Below are 14,825 nucleotides of genomic sequence, written 5' to 3' on the forward strand. Positions count from 1 at the left end.
TCCCACCTAAAAATGCCCACTAAAATGCATTGAAACCCCATGTTCTGCATGGGGAGTTCCCGTCCTGGTGAGAATGAATCCAGAATTAATCCATCTATGACAGACAGGGGGATTGAATGGAATTATAATATGGATATTATAATATCACCAGGGTTGTCTGTCTGACCAGAAAAAGGAAAAATGCTGAAATCACCAGAACAGATTGTAAAACTACTTTCTCTCTCTTTGGATGTGGATAATTCCAAATGTGTTGTGGCCTAATTAGGCAGAACCTGGATGGAAGAGCCTCTCTCCCTGTAGGTTCACAACAGCAAGATCTCAGCCTCCTCTGCATGTCTGACTGCTGCTGCTAATATTTCTACTGCTGATGAATAATTAATTACTGTGAGGATCTACTAAAATCCAGTTGCCCTCAATGTCCTCTTCATACTTAGCAAAAGCAAATAAGTAAACCCCAGAAGACTGAGTAACTTGCCTAGCAGAGCTTGGAAATGAGCATTAGTCATATTGGTGCATGCTCAAAGATAAATCTTATAAATGAAAAAACATACTACTGCATGTGTAAGGTGAAGTACATAAAACTCAGAAAAATACAGCTTTGCATGCATAACTAGATTTTTGATATATTCAGTATCAAATCCAAAAGGCAGCACATTACAAGAAAAATATATTACTGTATTCAGTGTAGATCTGCAACCTTCCTGAATTATTAGTGAGCGGTTTGCTACAGAATTCACCAATACATTGCCTTCCCCAGCCCCATTAGATAATTTCCCTTTGTCCTGAATGACCACACACTCTACTTCTGAAATGCACAGAGGCAATAAAAAGAATATGGAGGTTTAGCAAGTGAGGCACTGAGGGACTAATATTCAGCAACGCTAATTCCAGCTAAATTTATATTGTATTGAGAGAAAGTGCTGTTAAAGAACAGCTTGGCATACATCGAGACATGTGGTTACCAGATTACTTTCTATCTCCGCTCAAAAACATTTAGAGAATTTCTCATTAAAATTATTTAAAGTGAAACAAGTCAAATAAATCTACTTAAGCTGTTGTTGCATTGCCTCATTTGTGCTGAAAAAATGTTTCTTGTTTTTTACATTCTATTTTAACTGTACATATGAGGCTTTACTTGCCCATTAACAAAATACATCACCTCCCAATTGCTTTCTATACCTCCTTAAATGTTAAACATAAACATATATACCATCTGTTTCCTATCATGAACCAATCCAAAATGGCTGTACTAGACACCTCCACATAATAGATCATCTTAAAACACCTTAGTGGTTTTGCTTTATGGAGTTATTTTCCTGTGACAAATTATAAACCTATACTTCAAGAACATGACCGATCTTTAGCCTCAACTGCAAATTCTGGATAGTTTCTCTCCATTTTAACAAAATGTGCTGGCTTGTATCTGATGCAGCAATTTTTTTTAAAGCCCTAAGACTACCTTTGTTGCTGTGATATCCTGCAAATTCAGTTAATTTCTCCAGTTAATAATTTCTCAGCTAATACTTCATGAAGTATACTGATTGAAACCACTGCAGTTCAAAATAGTCACTGCTATAACTTACAAAATCATTATATAGCTGTTGTGTAAGTGAAACTGCAAAACATATTACAGGGTTTATCATCAGTCTGCAATCAAAAATAAATTTCAGGAGGAAAAAAAATCACACTTCTATTTTTAAAAAAGTCATCTTTGCAATGCTTGTACTTGTGAACTCCAGCTATCAAATGCTCAACAGGAAATGGACAAAATATAGTCATAAATGTCACTGAATGAAAATTTGGTTCTGAATGGATTTCAAATGTACTTTTTCCTCGGGTTCAGCTCTATGAAAAAATGACTGTCTGGAGCAAGTTGAATTCAGTGAGGAATTTCTCCTTGACTTAAATGAGCTTTTGACCAATGCCTCGCAATATTAATGCATGAACCTGCAAACCCTTATTTCCCAGGGTAGCTCCAATGAATCCTAGACTGATTAAACCTCTGTAGACCTGTGTGCAAAAGCAATACTCTGTCTGCTCATTCTCCCTTAAATGTAAGAGCTCAAATGGTTATGAGACAGTATTGCTACAGGTTTGATCAAAAATAAATGCCACATATCCAAGGACCATGAATAAAGGATGAAACAGCAAGTGTAGAGGTAAAGGAGCTGAAGGGAAAAAATATAAAGATACCATTGCCTTGGACTGTATAATCTCAGCAGAGCTTCTTGCCATGTCAGAGGCTTTATTTCAGAAGTACCTGTTAATGCCTCTTGGCTACACAATCCCAGTTGATGAGGCAGACTTCTATGGAAGTATGAGCTGCTTGGTAACCTCTTGTCACTAGGAATAAGGAACTGGAGTACTGGTATTTTTGCTCAGTTTATAAACCAGTGCTACCAGAGGGAACAAATCTGCAAAAGCTTGAGGAAGAAATAGTGCACATATTTGCTATCTAAGCCATTTTTTCTCCAATGAATTTCTGAAGAAATGGAGGAACAAGGAGGAAATAGCAGGCTTTTCATTCTTTAAAAAGTGATGGGAAACCTTTTCCACCTGCATCCCCCCACAGAATCTCGTGCAGTTAGAGCTCCCTCATTGTTTCAGTCTACCTGAACCCCACTCTCCAGACAAGGCTGAGGAAATCTCCAATGGATGGACAATGAGGCTTTCCTCTTATCAAATGCTGTCTCTCCCTGTTGTGTAAATACGTGAGGTCACGTACTCTTTTGGTGCTGCATAAAGAACACTCAGCTACTTTTTGAAACAATTGCCATAGTGTTCTTCCTTCTCCTTGTTTCTAGTTTTGCTGCTGCTATTTGTGTGATTTACAGAGGTTGTTTCTATTCCTCAGAGCTTTCAGAGCAATTAAAGAGAATAAAGAACAAATGCCCAAGTAGTTGAGAAGAATGGAAGAGGCAAAAGTTGGACACAAAGGCAGAGATACCATGAACAACTAAAGAGGAAAGAATAAAATACAGCTTGTTTTCAACATGACTTAACAGGCCCAACAATTCCAGATTCAGTTTATTTCAAATTGCAATATGGTTTGGAGGGGAGACAGTCAGTAACTTCTAAACAATATGGACATCCAATTTAATAAAACAGCAATCAATTGTGTATTGTGAACTTCAAAGTCATGCTGTATTTATATTACACAGTTGTTCAAATAAGCTGGTAAACTGTGATACACCCTACTTGCACTGACCACTTGTGTGCCTGGATTTTTCACACCCAAGAGGATAAAAAACCCCCCAAAACAAACATCCAAATGGGTTGTTTTGGGATTTTAACTGTTTCACCTGGTTGATGGTTGCACAAACATGCCATATCTAACCTCTGTGCAAACATGTTGGCTCGCAGGCTCTGTCCTCCTCTTCACCTTTCTAACCTCAGCTGAAGTTGTTGGAACTTGCAGAGGCTACTAATCTATCTCCATACCTCAGCAACCTGACTTCTTCACCCTCAAATTCATGTCTCTTCCCCTCTGCTCTGCATTTCAAAATCCAGAATTAAGCAAACCTGCAGAAGATGTGTATGTTGAAATGCACTATTGCTTTCTGCTTTGTAGTTTCCTTCTTGCCCAATAGCTGTCAGTAGTCTCTTTTTTTCTGCACACACTGCTGTTTTTTCAGTACAGTATCTCTGAGAACTAAAAAAAGAAAAATAGTGGGATCACAATAACATCCTCAATAAAGGAGTTTTCAGGCTTTTTCTTTTTTTTTTTAAGGTAGAGTATGACACAGCCCAAGATGACACACACCAAATAAACAGGAAAAAATTTGCCAATCCTTGTTCTATATTACACACCCATTGAACATTTTGGGTGGAGAATCTCTGAGGTCAAGCTCAGTTCTTTAAAAATATTTCCATTTCTTCATGAGGAGGCAAAATATCTCAATCCCTAAGCCTCAGTAGCCTTTTCTGTTTCTATTGAAACTTTAACTAAGTTTCCCAGAAGGCATCTGTGTTCCATTGCATGAGATATACCAGTGGTAAAACTTAATGTACCCCTCCCATTGCAGACCACTAACTTGCCTAAATTGCCATTTCTGCCATGCCTAATGCAGGCATTATGTCCATTTACCAGCCCACTGCAGGGCTAACTAGAGAAGGTGGCAGGGTCCCTTTTCCACATTGCTTCTGCCTCAATCTCTATTGATTGTTTCAGCTCTTTTGCATCATTTTAGACCATTTCTAAATCACCTAAATCCATTATATGTTAACACAAACCAAATTCACATGCTCAAAGACAGTTTCTCAGCATACAAGTTTGCCATTTTGCCACTGTTTTTACTCAGTGCTTGAGGGACTTCTAACACCAGCATGAGTGAAGCGGGAGCCACGAGGTGACATCAAACAAGCTCTGCATGGGTCTCGAGCCAGGGCGCATGCCAGGCATGCTTTGAAGAGCCATTGCTCTGAAAGAATGTGGTTCAGAGAGGTTTGTGTTTGACAGGTTGAAGGTCACCACCAGCATGTGGGTCAGGTCAGCCCCACAGCAGCCTCAGATGCGTGTCTGGAGCAGGCAGAGCTCAGGCAGTCCCTTCCAAGCTCTCCTTCCCACAGCTGCACCTCAAGGTTTTGGGCTTGCTTTCCCCACGGACCAGGCAGCTCCAAGGCTCACACTCAGCAGCAGCTGCCAAGGGCAGGTGCCTCCAGCCCAGCCACCACCTCTGTGGCTTTGTCCTTCCCTTTGAATGCCCACTGAACCTCCTTTCCCACATGCCAAACTCGTCCCCTGTGCATTCACCTCTCCAGAACAAGCGATTTGAAATGAAGGTGCAGCCTTGCAGCAACAATCACATTAACTATTTATTCCGCTGAGGCAAACCACGAGTCAAGAGCAGCTTTTCAGAGATGGAGGAACTCCTAGTTTCTACTGCCAACATTATTTTCCCAGCAGGGCTTGTCTTCCACAAAGTGACCTGACCCAAAGGTGTTTGCACCCGTGACCAGGTGTGACTCAAGACAAAACAGCAACACAGTACTTGACATTGTTTGGTGTGTAGGACTTGGAGAGAAGAAAGATGAAAACAGACACGTGATGCTGATAAGAATTTCTTTTTATGTTATTCCAATAAAAAATACATTCATACAGAAATATAACAATCTTGCAAAAAACAATTTCAAATAAAATCTTGTAAAACAAAATTTTTACAAAAATCTTACAAAGAGATTCTTTAGATAACAGGGTGCTTCAAAAACAAAAAAAGAAATTTCACTAATAGAAACTTTTTCTTCTTAAATTTCAAGCAAAAATGTTTTATTTTTTTTATTTTTCAGCTTGATTGAGGCTCAGTTATCACCTGAACAAAATGTACTTGCTTATTAAGAAAATTACAGGCATTTGACATATGGCACACAGCCCCACCCCATCCACACAAGTCTGATGGTATTTCACAATTGAGACAAGCCAGTGCAAGTTTTTTTTTTGTTTGGGGTTGGTTTGTTTGTTTTTAATTTTCTTTTTGATTTCTTGTTTATAATAATTACGGCTAAGCCAAGGACAATGCAAACAAGGAGTTAAAAATACAATAAAACCCAATCGTAAATAGAAATTCATTTTCTGGAAATTTTTTCTGTTTGGGGGAAGAAAAAAAAAGTGCATTTTCAGGCAATTTAAATTAAAAATGAAATGAGAATGATTTAAGCCTGTGTGTTCCATAGAACCAGATCACTTGCATATACTTTTTTTAAACCACTTATCTACATACATTTCCAGGAAGATATACCAAAATATTAGCAGAGTAAGCAAGACTGATAATTAATAGTAAAAGAAACAGGTCACATGTTTCATTGCATCAACTGTAGTGAGCTGGTTTAAAAAAAAAAACAAAACAAAACTGGTTTTGGACAGACTATTCCTACTCTAGGGAAAAACAGTCTTTATTTTAGCTGAACTATGTAAAATTAGAGCTTAACCACCACAACGACTAGCTCACTCACAGGTCCTCCAGTAAGCTGGAAGGCCAAAACCCGAGTGTACTTCTTCTGCACACAGCTAATATTCTTTTAGCATGCCAAAATTCGGTTCATATCATTCTTAAATGGCCACAGATACGCTATTCCAGACAACCTAATAACTACAAAACACAGTCAGCAGTCTGAGAAGGACTGAATGCCAACAAAGCCTTTAGCATATCATTAAGCTAAAGGTAAAGCCTCTAAAAATGCTAGATTTTAATTAACTGTATCTTTCATTTCTTTGTCTCCTTAATGACCATATTGCAGGGAGGAAGGGGGAAGAGGGAATATTTTGATGGGCTGTGGCATTTTCTAGCTATGTGTTCTAATTCTTTTCCTTTTAAAAAAAATATTTATATATTATCTATATATATACACACATACACAGACTGTACACACAAATATACATACACAATTATTTTTCTGCCCACTTTTAAAAAAAAAGTAATATAGTTTCTTTCTGTATGACCAACAGATAGCTAGATATATAGATGTGAAACTTGTGCCTTTTAAGCAAATACATCTTTTAATACTTCTGTATCTTTAATATGTATGAAAACTTGACATATTAAGTACAGTTGGGGTGTGTATATACACAGTTGTTGTGCAAGGTCAATATAAAAAAAGTCTCAAGGTGGCAGAACTGGTCAGGTATTCAATTGGCATATGCATTATACTGTAACACAGTCAAATTGTCTAAGTTAAACAAATACTGTACTGACATGAATGACTTTTCTCTATATTTGTCTTTGTGAAGGAGGACCCTGGAAGTAACCTTTTTTTCCCCTCATATTATACATTTGATACAGTACAATGCCAGGTGAAAAGAGAGCCTTAATAAAGCATGCATCACCCATACCCCTGTATAAGACCCCCTGCAAGAGAAGGTCACTTGCATAAGGCACCATTATTAAGGTCAACAGTGCATTAACAGCTAGAAAACCAGAAGTTAGTCCTCAAGGCATAAATAAGAGAAAAATTAGCTGCATGAGAAAAATCAGTTTCTAACCAATAGTGGTTTTATCCACCCAACAAAAAAATTATTCATGTTCCATACATTATGTAACATTAGACCAATTGTATTTTAGCTGCTCTTAACTGGAATCAAAACTGCAGTCCTGATTAAAGAATGGAAAAGCATATAGTTCCCCAGAACCATGCAATAACCTTTGTATTATAATGAAAAGTTATAGTTGTGTTACATTTGTAAATACACAGCTTATACAATGGATTACAAATGAGCTCTGTAGCAAGTAAAACAAGCTACTTGACACATTGCACGTTTAATAGCTGCACCAGACACCTAAAGCTCCTCTCACACAGGAACAGGGAGGTTCCCCATTTCCATTCTGGCATCCTGACTCTTTTTATTCCCCCCTCTCCCCCTCTCAGGTTTTCCCTCTAAAAAGGTGCAGACACCCCTCCCCCCACCCCTTGGAAATGATTGGTGGTCGTCCCATCTCACGAGATATTCCTCACATACAAGACATTCAGACTATTTTTTTTCTCTTACAGTTATAAAACAACCACAAGAAAAAAAATGTGCCTCAGCATACAGTCATCAAGAGATCCTCATCGCATACAGTCGCCCAATCATTAACATTCTCAGTGCACATGCTCACGGCAAAGGCTTAGGAGCCACTCAGAAGGTTAGATACCAGTGTATGAGTCCAGGAAACCCCAAACATCACGCACCGCGGTTGCTATGCCGTTCTTACATGACTTATTAGCCCTCAAAAGACCTTCAAGGAAGTGAGGTCCTGGAGGCAACTGGGTAGGGTGCAAAATGGCATGCTTTGGCTGGAACACGCATCCCTCCGCTCAAGGCTCTTCAACCTTGACGCCTCTTAGCCCGCAGGATTCACCTCTTGACCCACTCAGAGGTGTCTCTTCATGTGAAGGGCCAGGTGGTCAGACCTGGAAAAACACCTGCAAGGCAAGAGCGAGGCTGCGCGTTAGCCCGCGGCCGCCGGAACGCGACACGCAGCGCGACGCGCACGCGGGGCTGAGGCGCCTCCCCTCGCTCTGCTGCTCCCAAGCACAGCTGCTGGAGGAGGGACTTGGCATTCCTGGGGCACGTGGGAGTGCTCAAGGTGGCTGTGGGCACCCAGGAGCTCTGCAGATGGGTGGCAGCACTGCGGACTTCTCAACACTCAGCTGCAAGATCAGGCTACAAACCACTTCCCAACGATTAGTAAAATGGAAGGGTTTTTCCAGCCTAAATAGGCAATGCTTCCTTAAAACTACCAGACATGGTGGGGTTCCCAAATAATTCCTATGAAAAGTAGCATAGACTGGCTTTCCAACAAGCATTAAAAATAACTATTTAAAAGGGTACATTTCAACCACATACCTGTCACAGTGACTACATTTAAAAGGCTTGGCACCAGTGTGCTTTCTGAAGTGTCTGGTTAATTCATCACTTCTTGCAAAACGCCACTCACACCCTTCCCATGAACATCTGTAAGGCTTTTCCCCTACAAAGAAAGCAGATTACATGTTAGTCATGACTTCATTCAAAGACAGGTGCTATCATTTTCTATGTAAACCTCCTTCACTCCTCCAAAGACAGACAATTTTATTCAACCTATCTGAATGCTTCAGAACACACAAGCAAAGAAGGCTCACAAAATTCATCCACATGATTCCTACTTGTCTTGCTGCAACAGCACATCAAATAATTTCATTCTCACAAAAAATAATAATAAAAAAAGTGATTAAACAGGCTCCCAGGAAACAAAGGAATCCAGCCCTCTACCATTCCTGTTCATCCGTAATGGCAGGCTTACTCCCAAACAGGTACCATTCACCTCACAAAGGTGATTAAAGACAGCACAGCTAGGCTCCAAAATGCAATTAGGCTACTGTATTGCATCAAAGTCCTCTGTCACTCACTCATCTGCATAACATGCAACCTCCTTTTTGCTGAGCCACTTATTCTTGGAAAAGCCTGCGTACCACTTTGAACACTGCTATTTCAGCATTCAAGAAATACCACTTCCATTCACAGGAACGTTCTCAACCAGACAGCACCAGAACACCAGTTCTGCAATACTTCTGAGCCTGGCAGCTATTTATGTCTGCTCAACAACCACGGTTTCAGAGGAAATATTTTTTTTCTTTTGAAATAATCCTGTTTTATCTGACTTCTGCACGACAATGGGAGCATCCAAGCTTGCTCAGACTTCCCATAAAAGCCACAAAATGTTAAGCTCATGAGTCAAAATAGAATCTTCTCCCTGAATTCTCTTTCCCACATGTTAGGGGGAAAAAATAAAAAAGCCAATCATCCATATAGGTGTTTGGATTGGTACACCAAGAGCACCATGCCAGTTCCTCACATTAAGCCATGCCTACTGAGCCAAGGCACAGCTCTACATATCTAACTGCTGTCATAAAGAGATGTCAAATAATAATGCTCAAACAAGCACATCAGCAGGCTACTTCAACCATAAAATATTTATAAAAGCCCTGAAGTGTCTATCTTCCTCACTTTCTTTCCCAGTAACACACAGGATTGTTATTTTTAGTTCAGGCTTCATAAAAATAAAATGCTGTTGTTCAGTAATTTGGGATCAAATTATACAGTGGATCATACATTTAAGTCCAATTGGGCAGATGTGTCAGAAGGACAACAACACACTGTGGCTTTCCAAGATTTTTTGCTGATAACAATGGCACGCATTAGTGTTAAATGAGCTACAAATATAGCTATACTTAATATAATCAAGGCCTTGGTATGTTTGATAAAATAGACCCAATGTGGACTGAAGCATAAAAACAAGTTCTAACAGTGTTTAGTGATCTGACTGATTTTTAGATACATGTGCCTTTTTTTAGCAAAAAAAGTCCTAGCTCACTTTTGCTTTAAAAATAATTGTCAAGAAAGGCCTGGCACCTATTTTGGCTGGACCTTTGCTCCTGAAGACCACGTGCTGCTGCAGCTTCCCAGCCCCTGCCTGCTTAGACGAGTGGCTCCTATTTGCTGTGACAGCAGCCTAATCCACCAGCAAGTGCCCTGGCTCATGAAGGGAATGAGGAAGTGATGTCTTCCATGCTGGTAAGCCTCTGCTGCTATTACATCATCTCTCCAAACCTGGGCTACCACCCAGTGATTGAGTAATGCTGTGACACCACCACCACCACCACGGGGTATTCCCTACAGCAGATGCCAGGTCTTAATAAGCATTAAGGGTTACTAACCTGTATGAGTGCGCTGATGTGCTTTCAGATGTGAACTTTTGGTGTAAACTTTCCTGCACCCGTTAAAGTGACACCTGTGGACACGCCTTCTGCCATCGGGCGAGGTGTCACCAGCCGAGGGTGTACCTTTCTCTGCAGTCTTTCCAGTGGTACCGGTACGGATTTTCCCCGGTGAATGCAACTCACCCGGCGTACAATTCCATATCTGGGAAGAAGGCTCCTTGCTGAGCTCAGGAGAGGAAGGGGGAGTGGAAGTGACAGATGAACTCAAGTTTCCTGAACTGGCTAAAACATCGCTGATAGGGTCAGAGGTAAACTTTGTCGTGGGCGAGAGCTCCTCAGAGCTGTCTGAAGATTCGCTGCTCACGTCAGAATTCAAACTGTTGGTCTCTAAGTTCTGACTAGCAAGATTGTCCTCTTTTGGGACACATGTATTCTTCAGTTCAGATTCCTCCTTTTTCTCACGTGCCAGAATAATTTTGGTCCAGAGATCCTCTTGGCTATCAAATTTGATTTCAGATGCAGAAACATAACAGGGTTCACTCTGAAGATACCGTTCCAGCTCCAGACATGTCTAGGTGAAAGAGAAGGAAAAAAACAGAGGAAAGTTACAGGCCTGCTTAAAAATAAACCAAATTATTTTACACTTCAAAAGGCATGCAGGAATGTAGTATGTTCGATTTGAGGTTTCTGGGTTCAAAACAAATTAAAGGCTCCTCAAGCCGTAACTAGGTGACTGTTACGATGAAAAGAAATCAGTTTTCAAGACCTGGGCAAGAGTTCAAACACACAGCTGAAGGTGCAAGTCAGCTTTGGTTTCCAAAATAGCATTCTAATGACTCAGTTAAATTATCATCACTCTCATCACAAAACCTGTGTTTTCAGCAGGCTGATGTTGAAAAGGACCGTAGAGAACCACAACACAAAACTACACTTCGCTCTTGCACCTTGACTAATTTCAAGTTGTTTTGTATCTCTCTCACACAAACACGAGGCTGAAAAGACCCAACTGAACACAATGTGCTCTGACACCCAGCTAAAACCCAAACCCTGTGTCAGAAAACAAAGCCACATTTCAGCATGGCTGTGAGGCTGCCGGCCTGTCTTCTGGGGACATCAATGGAGCAGCAGACATCCTCCCATTTCCTGTGCATGAGAACACAGCACACTCGACTTTCAAAGAATGTCATTTCCAAGCACACTGGCATGCACACCACATAAGCCAAACTGCTCCCATGCATGTTCAGAGGAACACGGAGAACTTCAACAACAGAGGAGAGGGGAGGAAAAAAGTTCCAGAATAGAAATGTTCTGTTCTATAGGATGCAAAATGGGAAATTACTCTGAGGTCCTGCTGGGAGTCCCACAATGAACAAGAACTTTATCTACTGGCCAAGAGTGCAACTGTATGAGTCATCTCTTTCTTTCACGCAATGCCAAAGGAGACTTCCTTTTAAAACCATGACCATCTGCCAAGAAAGTACTCTGCAAATGTACATGTAACAGTACATGGACAACTTCCCCCCAACCACATTCCCCTGACTCCATGACAGAAAACAAAACAAAAAACAAAACCACCCTAAATGGGTGAAACTGTGGGTTTCAATTTCATTTCACCCTGCTGACTTTCTAGCCATCTTTCAGAGAACGGGAAAAAAAGGAGAGAAAAAAAAAAAAAAAAAAGGAACGTGAACTGTTATGGCAACAAGCTGATGTTTCAGGATTATTCTTTCCACTATAGGAAATGATCCATATGGAAGCTTTACAGAGAAAACGGACACACCAAGTTTCCAAAGCAAACACTACTTATTTTAGCAAGATCATCTTTTCCAAGCCCGGTAGCAAAACCCGGTCCCAAATGCCACACATTCCCCCCACAGCCCCTTTCCATCTGCCCATGAGCAGAGCCGCCATGGGAGCAGCCTCCTTTCTCCCCCAGCACTGTTCCAGTAAACTGGGTCACATGCTCTGGTCAGGCTCCGAGTGTGGGCAAAAATTGGACAGAAAAATCAGAACCACGAACAACCCCCAAAAACCAAACCCACTGTTGCACACGGTATTTATGTATTTGTCTATAATTAGGGAACGGGGTTGCAGTGCTTTTAAAAACAAGAAGGGTTTCTACAGGGACAGCACAATAGTGCTTTGATTTTCCGTGAAAACAAGCAAAAAAAAGCATTTATTAAGATCTTGTTAAACTTTCATATTCCCGGCTAATTTAAATTCCTCATTAGGTAGATTAGTAATGGGGAGCAGAGTGAAGCTCTCCGAGTTTAAATGCCTCTGAAGGCTACTGGGAACGAGGGCTGGCGCTTCGCCAAGAGCCCGAATGCCTGAAGGAAACTACTTAGCTCCATTTCAATCACGTACTATGGAGCTGCCGCTCTGAAAGGGGAGCGGGGGGGAGGGAGAGGGGAAAAAAAAAAAAAAAAAGTCATTGCATACAATTAGTAGGCATGTGAAGGTTGTAACACTTTGCATTTCAGCCTTCTGGGAAAGGCTCCTTCGTCCTTGTGCAAAGCCAGCAGGTATCCGATCCGGTGCCCGGGCTGAGCAGCCCCCGCCGGGCAGCGAGCGCAGCGCCGGCCCCGCTGCCCCGAGCCCCGCGGGGCTGTCAGACCCCGCCGTCCCGCTGCTCGGACCGCAGTAAAAAGAGGAAGGGAAGGAAAAAAAAAAAAAGGCAAAAAAATATGTCCATTAAAGGGAAGAAGGCTCCGTTCTTCTCCCTTGCCGGCCACGGCAATTAGCACAAGGGGATCGCTGTCATATGACTGACAACTCACGGGCTCGACAAAGCTCCCTGCGCTGGGAACAGCCGCGCTCTGTACATGAACATACACATGCATACACACGGACACGGTGTGTACCGACACTCCTGGAGGGCTTCACCCCGTCTTCGCCAGGAACAAAAACAATAATAGTATACATTTGCAGAAAAAAAAATTAAACAAAGCAAAACCAAAAAAACACCAGCAAAAAAAAAATAAAAATCAAAAACATAAACCACAGCACAGGGCGCACGCAACCCTTGGCCAAGGCAGGGAGCTCGGATGACAAGACCCAGCTGTGGAGTCTGGACCGGGTACAAGCGCAAAACTTTTGCCAGGACTCGGTGTGGAGCGAGCGGCGGCTCGGCGCGGCTGCGGAGCGGAGCGGCCGCGGACGCTGACAGCCCCCGGCAGCGCCGGCGGTAAACAGCGAGAGACGGGGATGCGCAGCTCCTTCATCCGCCTCGGGACTGTTCCCCCCAGACAGCCGAATGCTCAAAGCCGAAACACCTGCTTCAAAACATCTCTGCACATTTGTGCAGAATTCTCAATTCTCCCCAAACTCCTCGCTGACACTTGGGCTTCTTTTTTTTTTTTTTTTGCCTTTTTTTTTTCTTTTTCTTTCTTAAATCCGCTTATCCTTTAATACGGCTTAAAAAAAAAAATCCCCGACAACAACAACAACATCGACATCCTCGTTTACCTGTTGCCAATATTCCTCCAGGGACGGCAAGGCTGAGAAGTAACCCGTGTCGTGCACAATCTGGAGTTCCTGGAAGATGCTGCACATTGGGAGAACATCCATGTCTCAAGTTGCAACAACAAAGTCAGTGCTGGTTACCAAAAATACAGATGCCTCCTTTATGTGCAGGGGTTGCGGGGTGTATGCGGGGGGGTGTCAACCTCTGCTCTCAGTTTCCAAGCCCCCCCCCCCTTCCTCCAGAGATGAAAAAAAGAAAAAAAAATAAAATTGTATATATAGAGATATATATTAATTCCTTGAGGAGCTCGGGGAGGAAAAAAGACCCAAAGTTTCATGCAAAGTTTAATCGCACAGCAGGGCAGGACGTCTCCCGGGGCGGGCGCGCGGCTGTCCCCCCTCCCGCGGCCGGCGGACCTGGCGCAGGAGCGGCCCCAATATTTGCAAACACGGCGCGGACTCTGCGAGCGGAGCCCCCCGCAAAACTTCCCTATTCAAAGCTCTGCCCGGCCGCGCCGCCGCCCCGCCCCCGCGCCCGCCCCCGCCCCGCGTGATCCCGGCGCGCCGCCCGCCGCCGCCGCCCAATCCCCGCCGCGCGCCCCGCGACCCGCGTGCCGATGACGTCAGAGCCGCCCAATCGCCGCGCCGCAGACATCGCGGCTCCTCCTGGCGTGACCGAGCCCGGCCGTGACGGCTCCCGCCATTGGCCCGATTCGAAATTCGCCCCCTCCTGATTGGCCGGCCCGGCGGCAGGCTATTTTTAGCAGGGTATATAAAGCGGGGAAGCAGCGGCTGGAGTTTTTTTTTTCCGAAGGGGCGGTGTGTGCGCGCCGAGCGGCCGCGCGGGGGAGGGGAGCGGCGCTGCCGGCGGCGGCCGCGGGGGGCGCTGCGGAGCCGGGCCGGGGCTCTGCCGGGCCTGAGCAGGGGCGTCCCGTCGTGTCCGTCTGTCCGGGGGCAACCGTGACCCTCTCGGGCCTGAGCAGGGCTGTCCCGTATGTCCGGGGGTAACCGTGACCCTCTCGGGCCTGAGCAGGGCTGTCCCGTCTGTCCGGGGGTAACCGTGACCCCCCGGGCCTGAGCAGGGGTGCCCCGTCTGTCCGGGGGTAACCGTGACCCCCCGGGCCTGAGCAGGGGTGCCCCGTCTGTCCAGGGATAACCGTGACCCCCCGGGCCTGAGCAGGGGTGCC

At 43.6% G+C, this 14,825-nt stretch overlaps 1 protein-coding gene across 2 annotated transcripts; it reads right to left on the reverse strand.

Annotated features, from left to right (window-relative positions):
- Positions 1 to 5,048: 5,048 nt before the first annotated feature.
- Positions 5,049 to 14,164, reverse strand: KLF6 (KLF transcription factor 6). Of its 2 annotated transcripts, none has more exons than XM_071428647.1 (4): positions 13,642 to 14,164; positions 10,171 to 10,744; positions 8,321 to 8,444; positions 5,049 to 7,896 (listed from the first exon to the last, which is right to left on the reverse strand). In XM_071428647.1, exons 1-4 carry the CDS (start codon positions 13,741 to 13,743, stop codon positions 7,845 to 7,847), a joined length of 852 nt encoding a protein of 283 aa, XP_071284748.1. In that variant the 5' UTR covers positions 13,744 to 14,164; the 3' UTR covers positions 5,049 to 7,844. The 2 variants fall into 2 exon arrangements, with proteins under 2 accessions (XP_071284748.1, XP_071284749.1); XM_071428648.1 differs by lacking the exon at positions 13,642 to 14,164 and adding an exon at positions 12,616 to 13,408.
- Between the last annotated feature and the right edge of the window lie 661 nt (positions 14,165 to 14,825).

This window comes from Agelaius tricolor, unplaced genomic scaffold (genome assembly GCF_023055355.1).
Source record: "Agelaius tricolor isolate 1412-34295 unplaced genomic scaffold, bAgeTri1.0.p SCAF_6, whole genome shotgun sequence".
In the NCBI taxonomy this organism is placed as follows: domain Eukaryota; kingdom Metazoa; phylum Chordata; class Aves; order Passeriformes; family Icteridae; genus Agelaius; species Agelaius tricolor.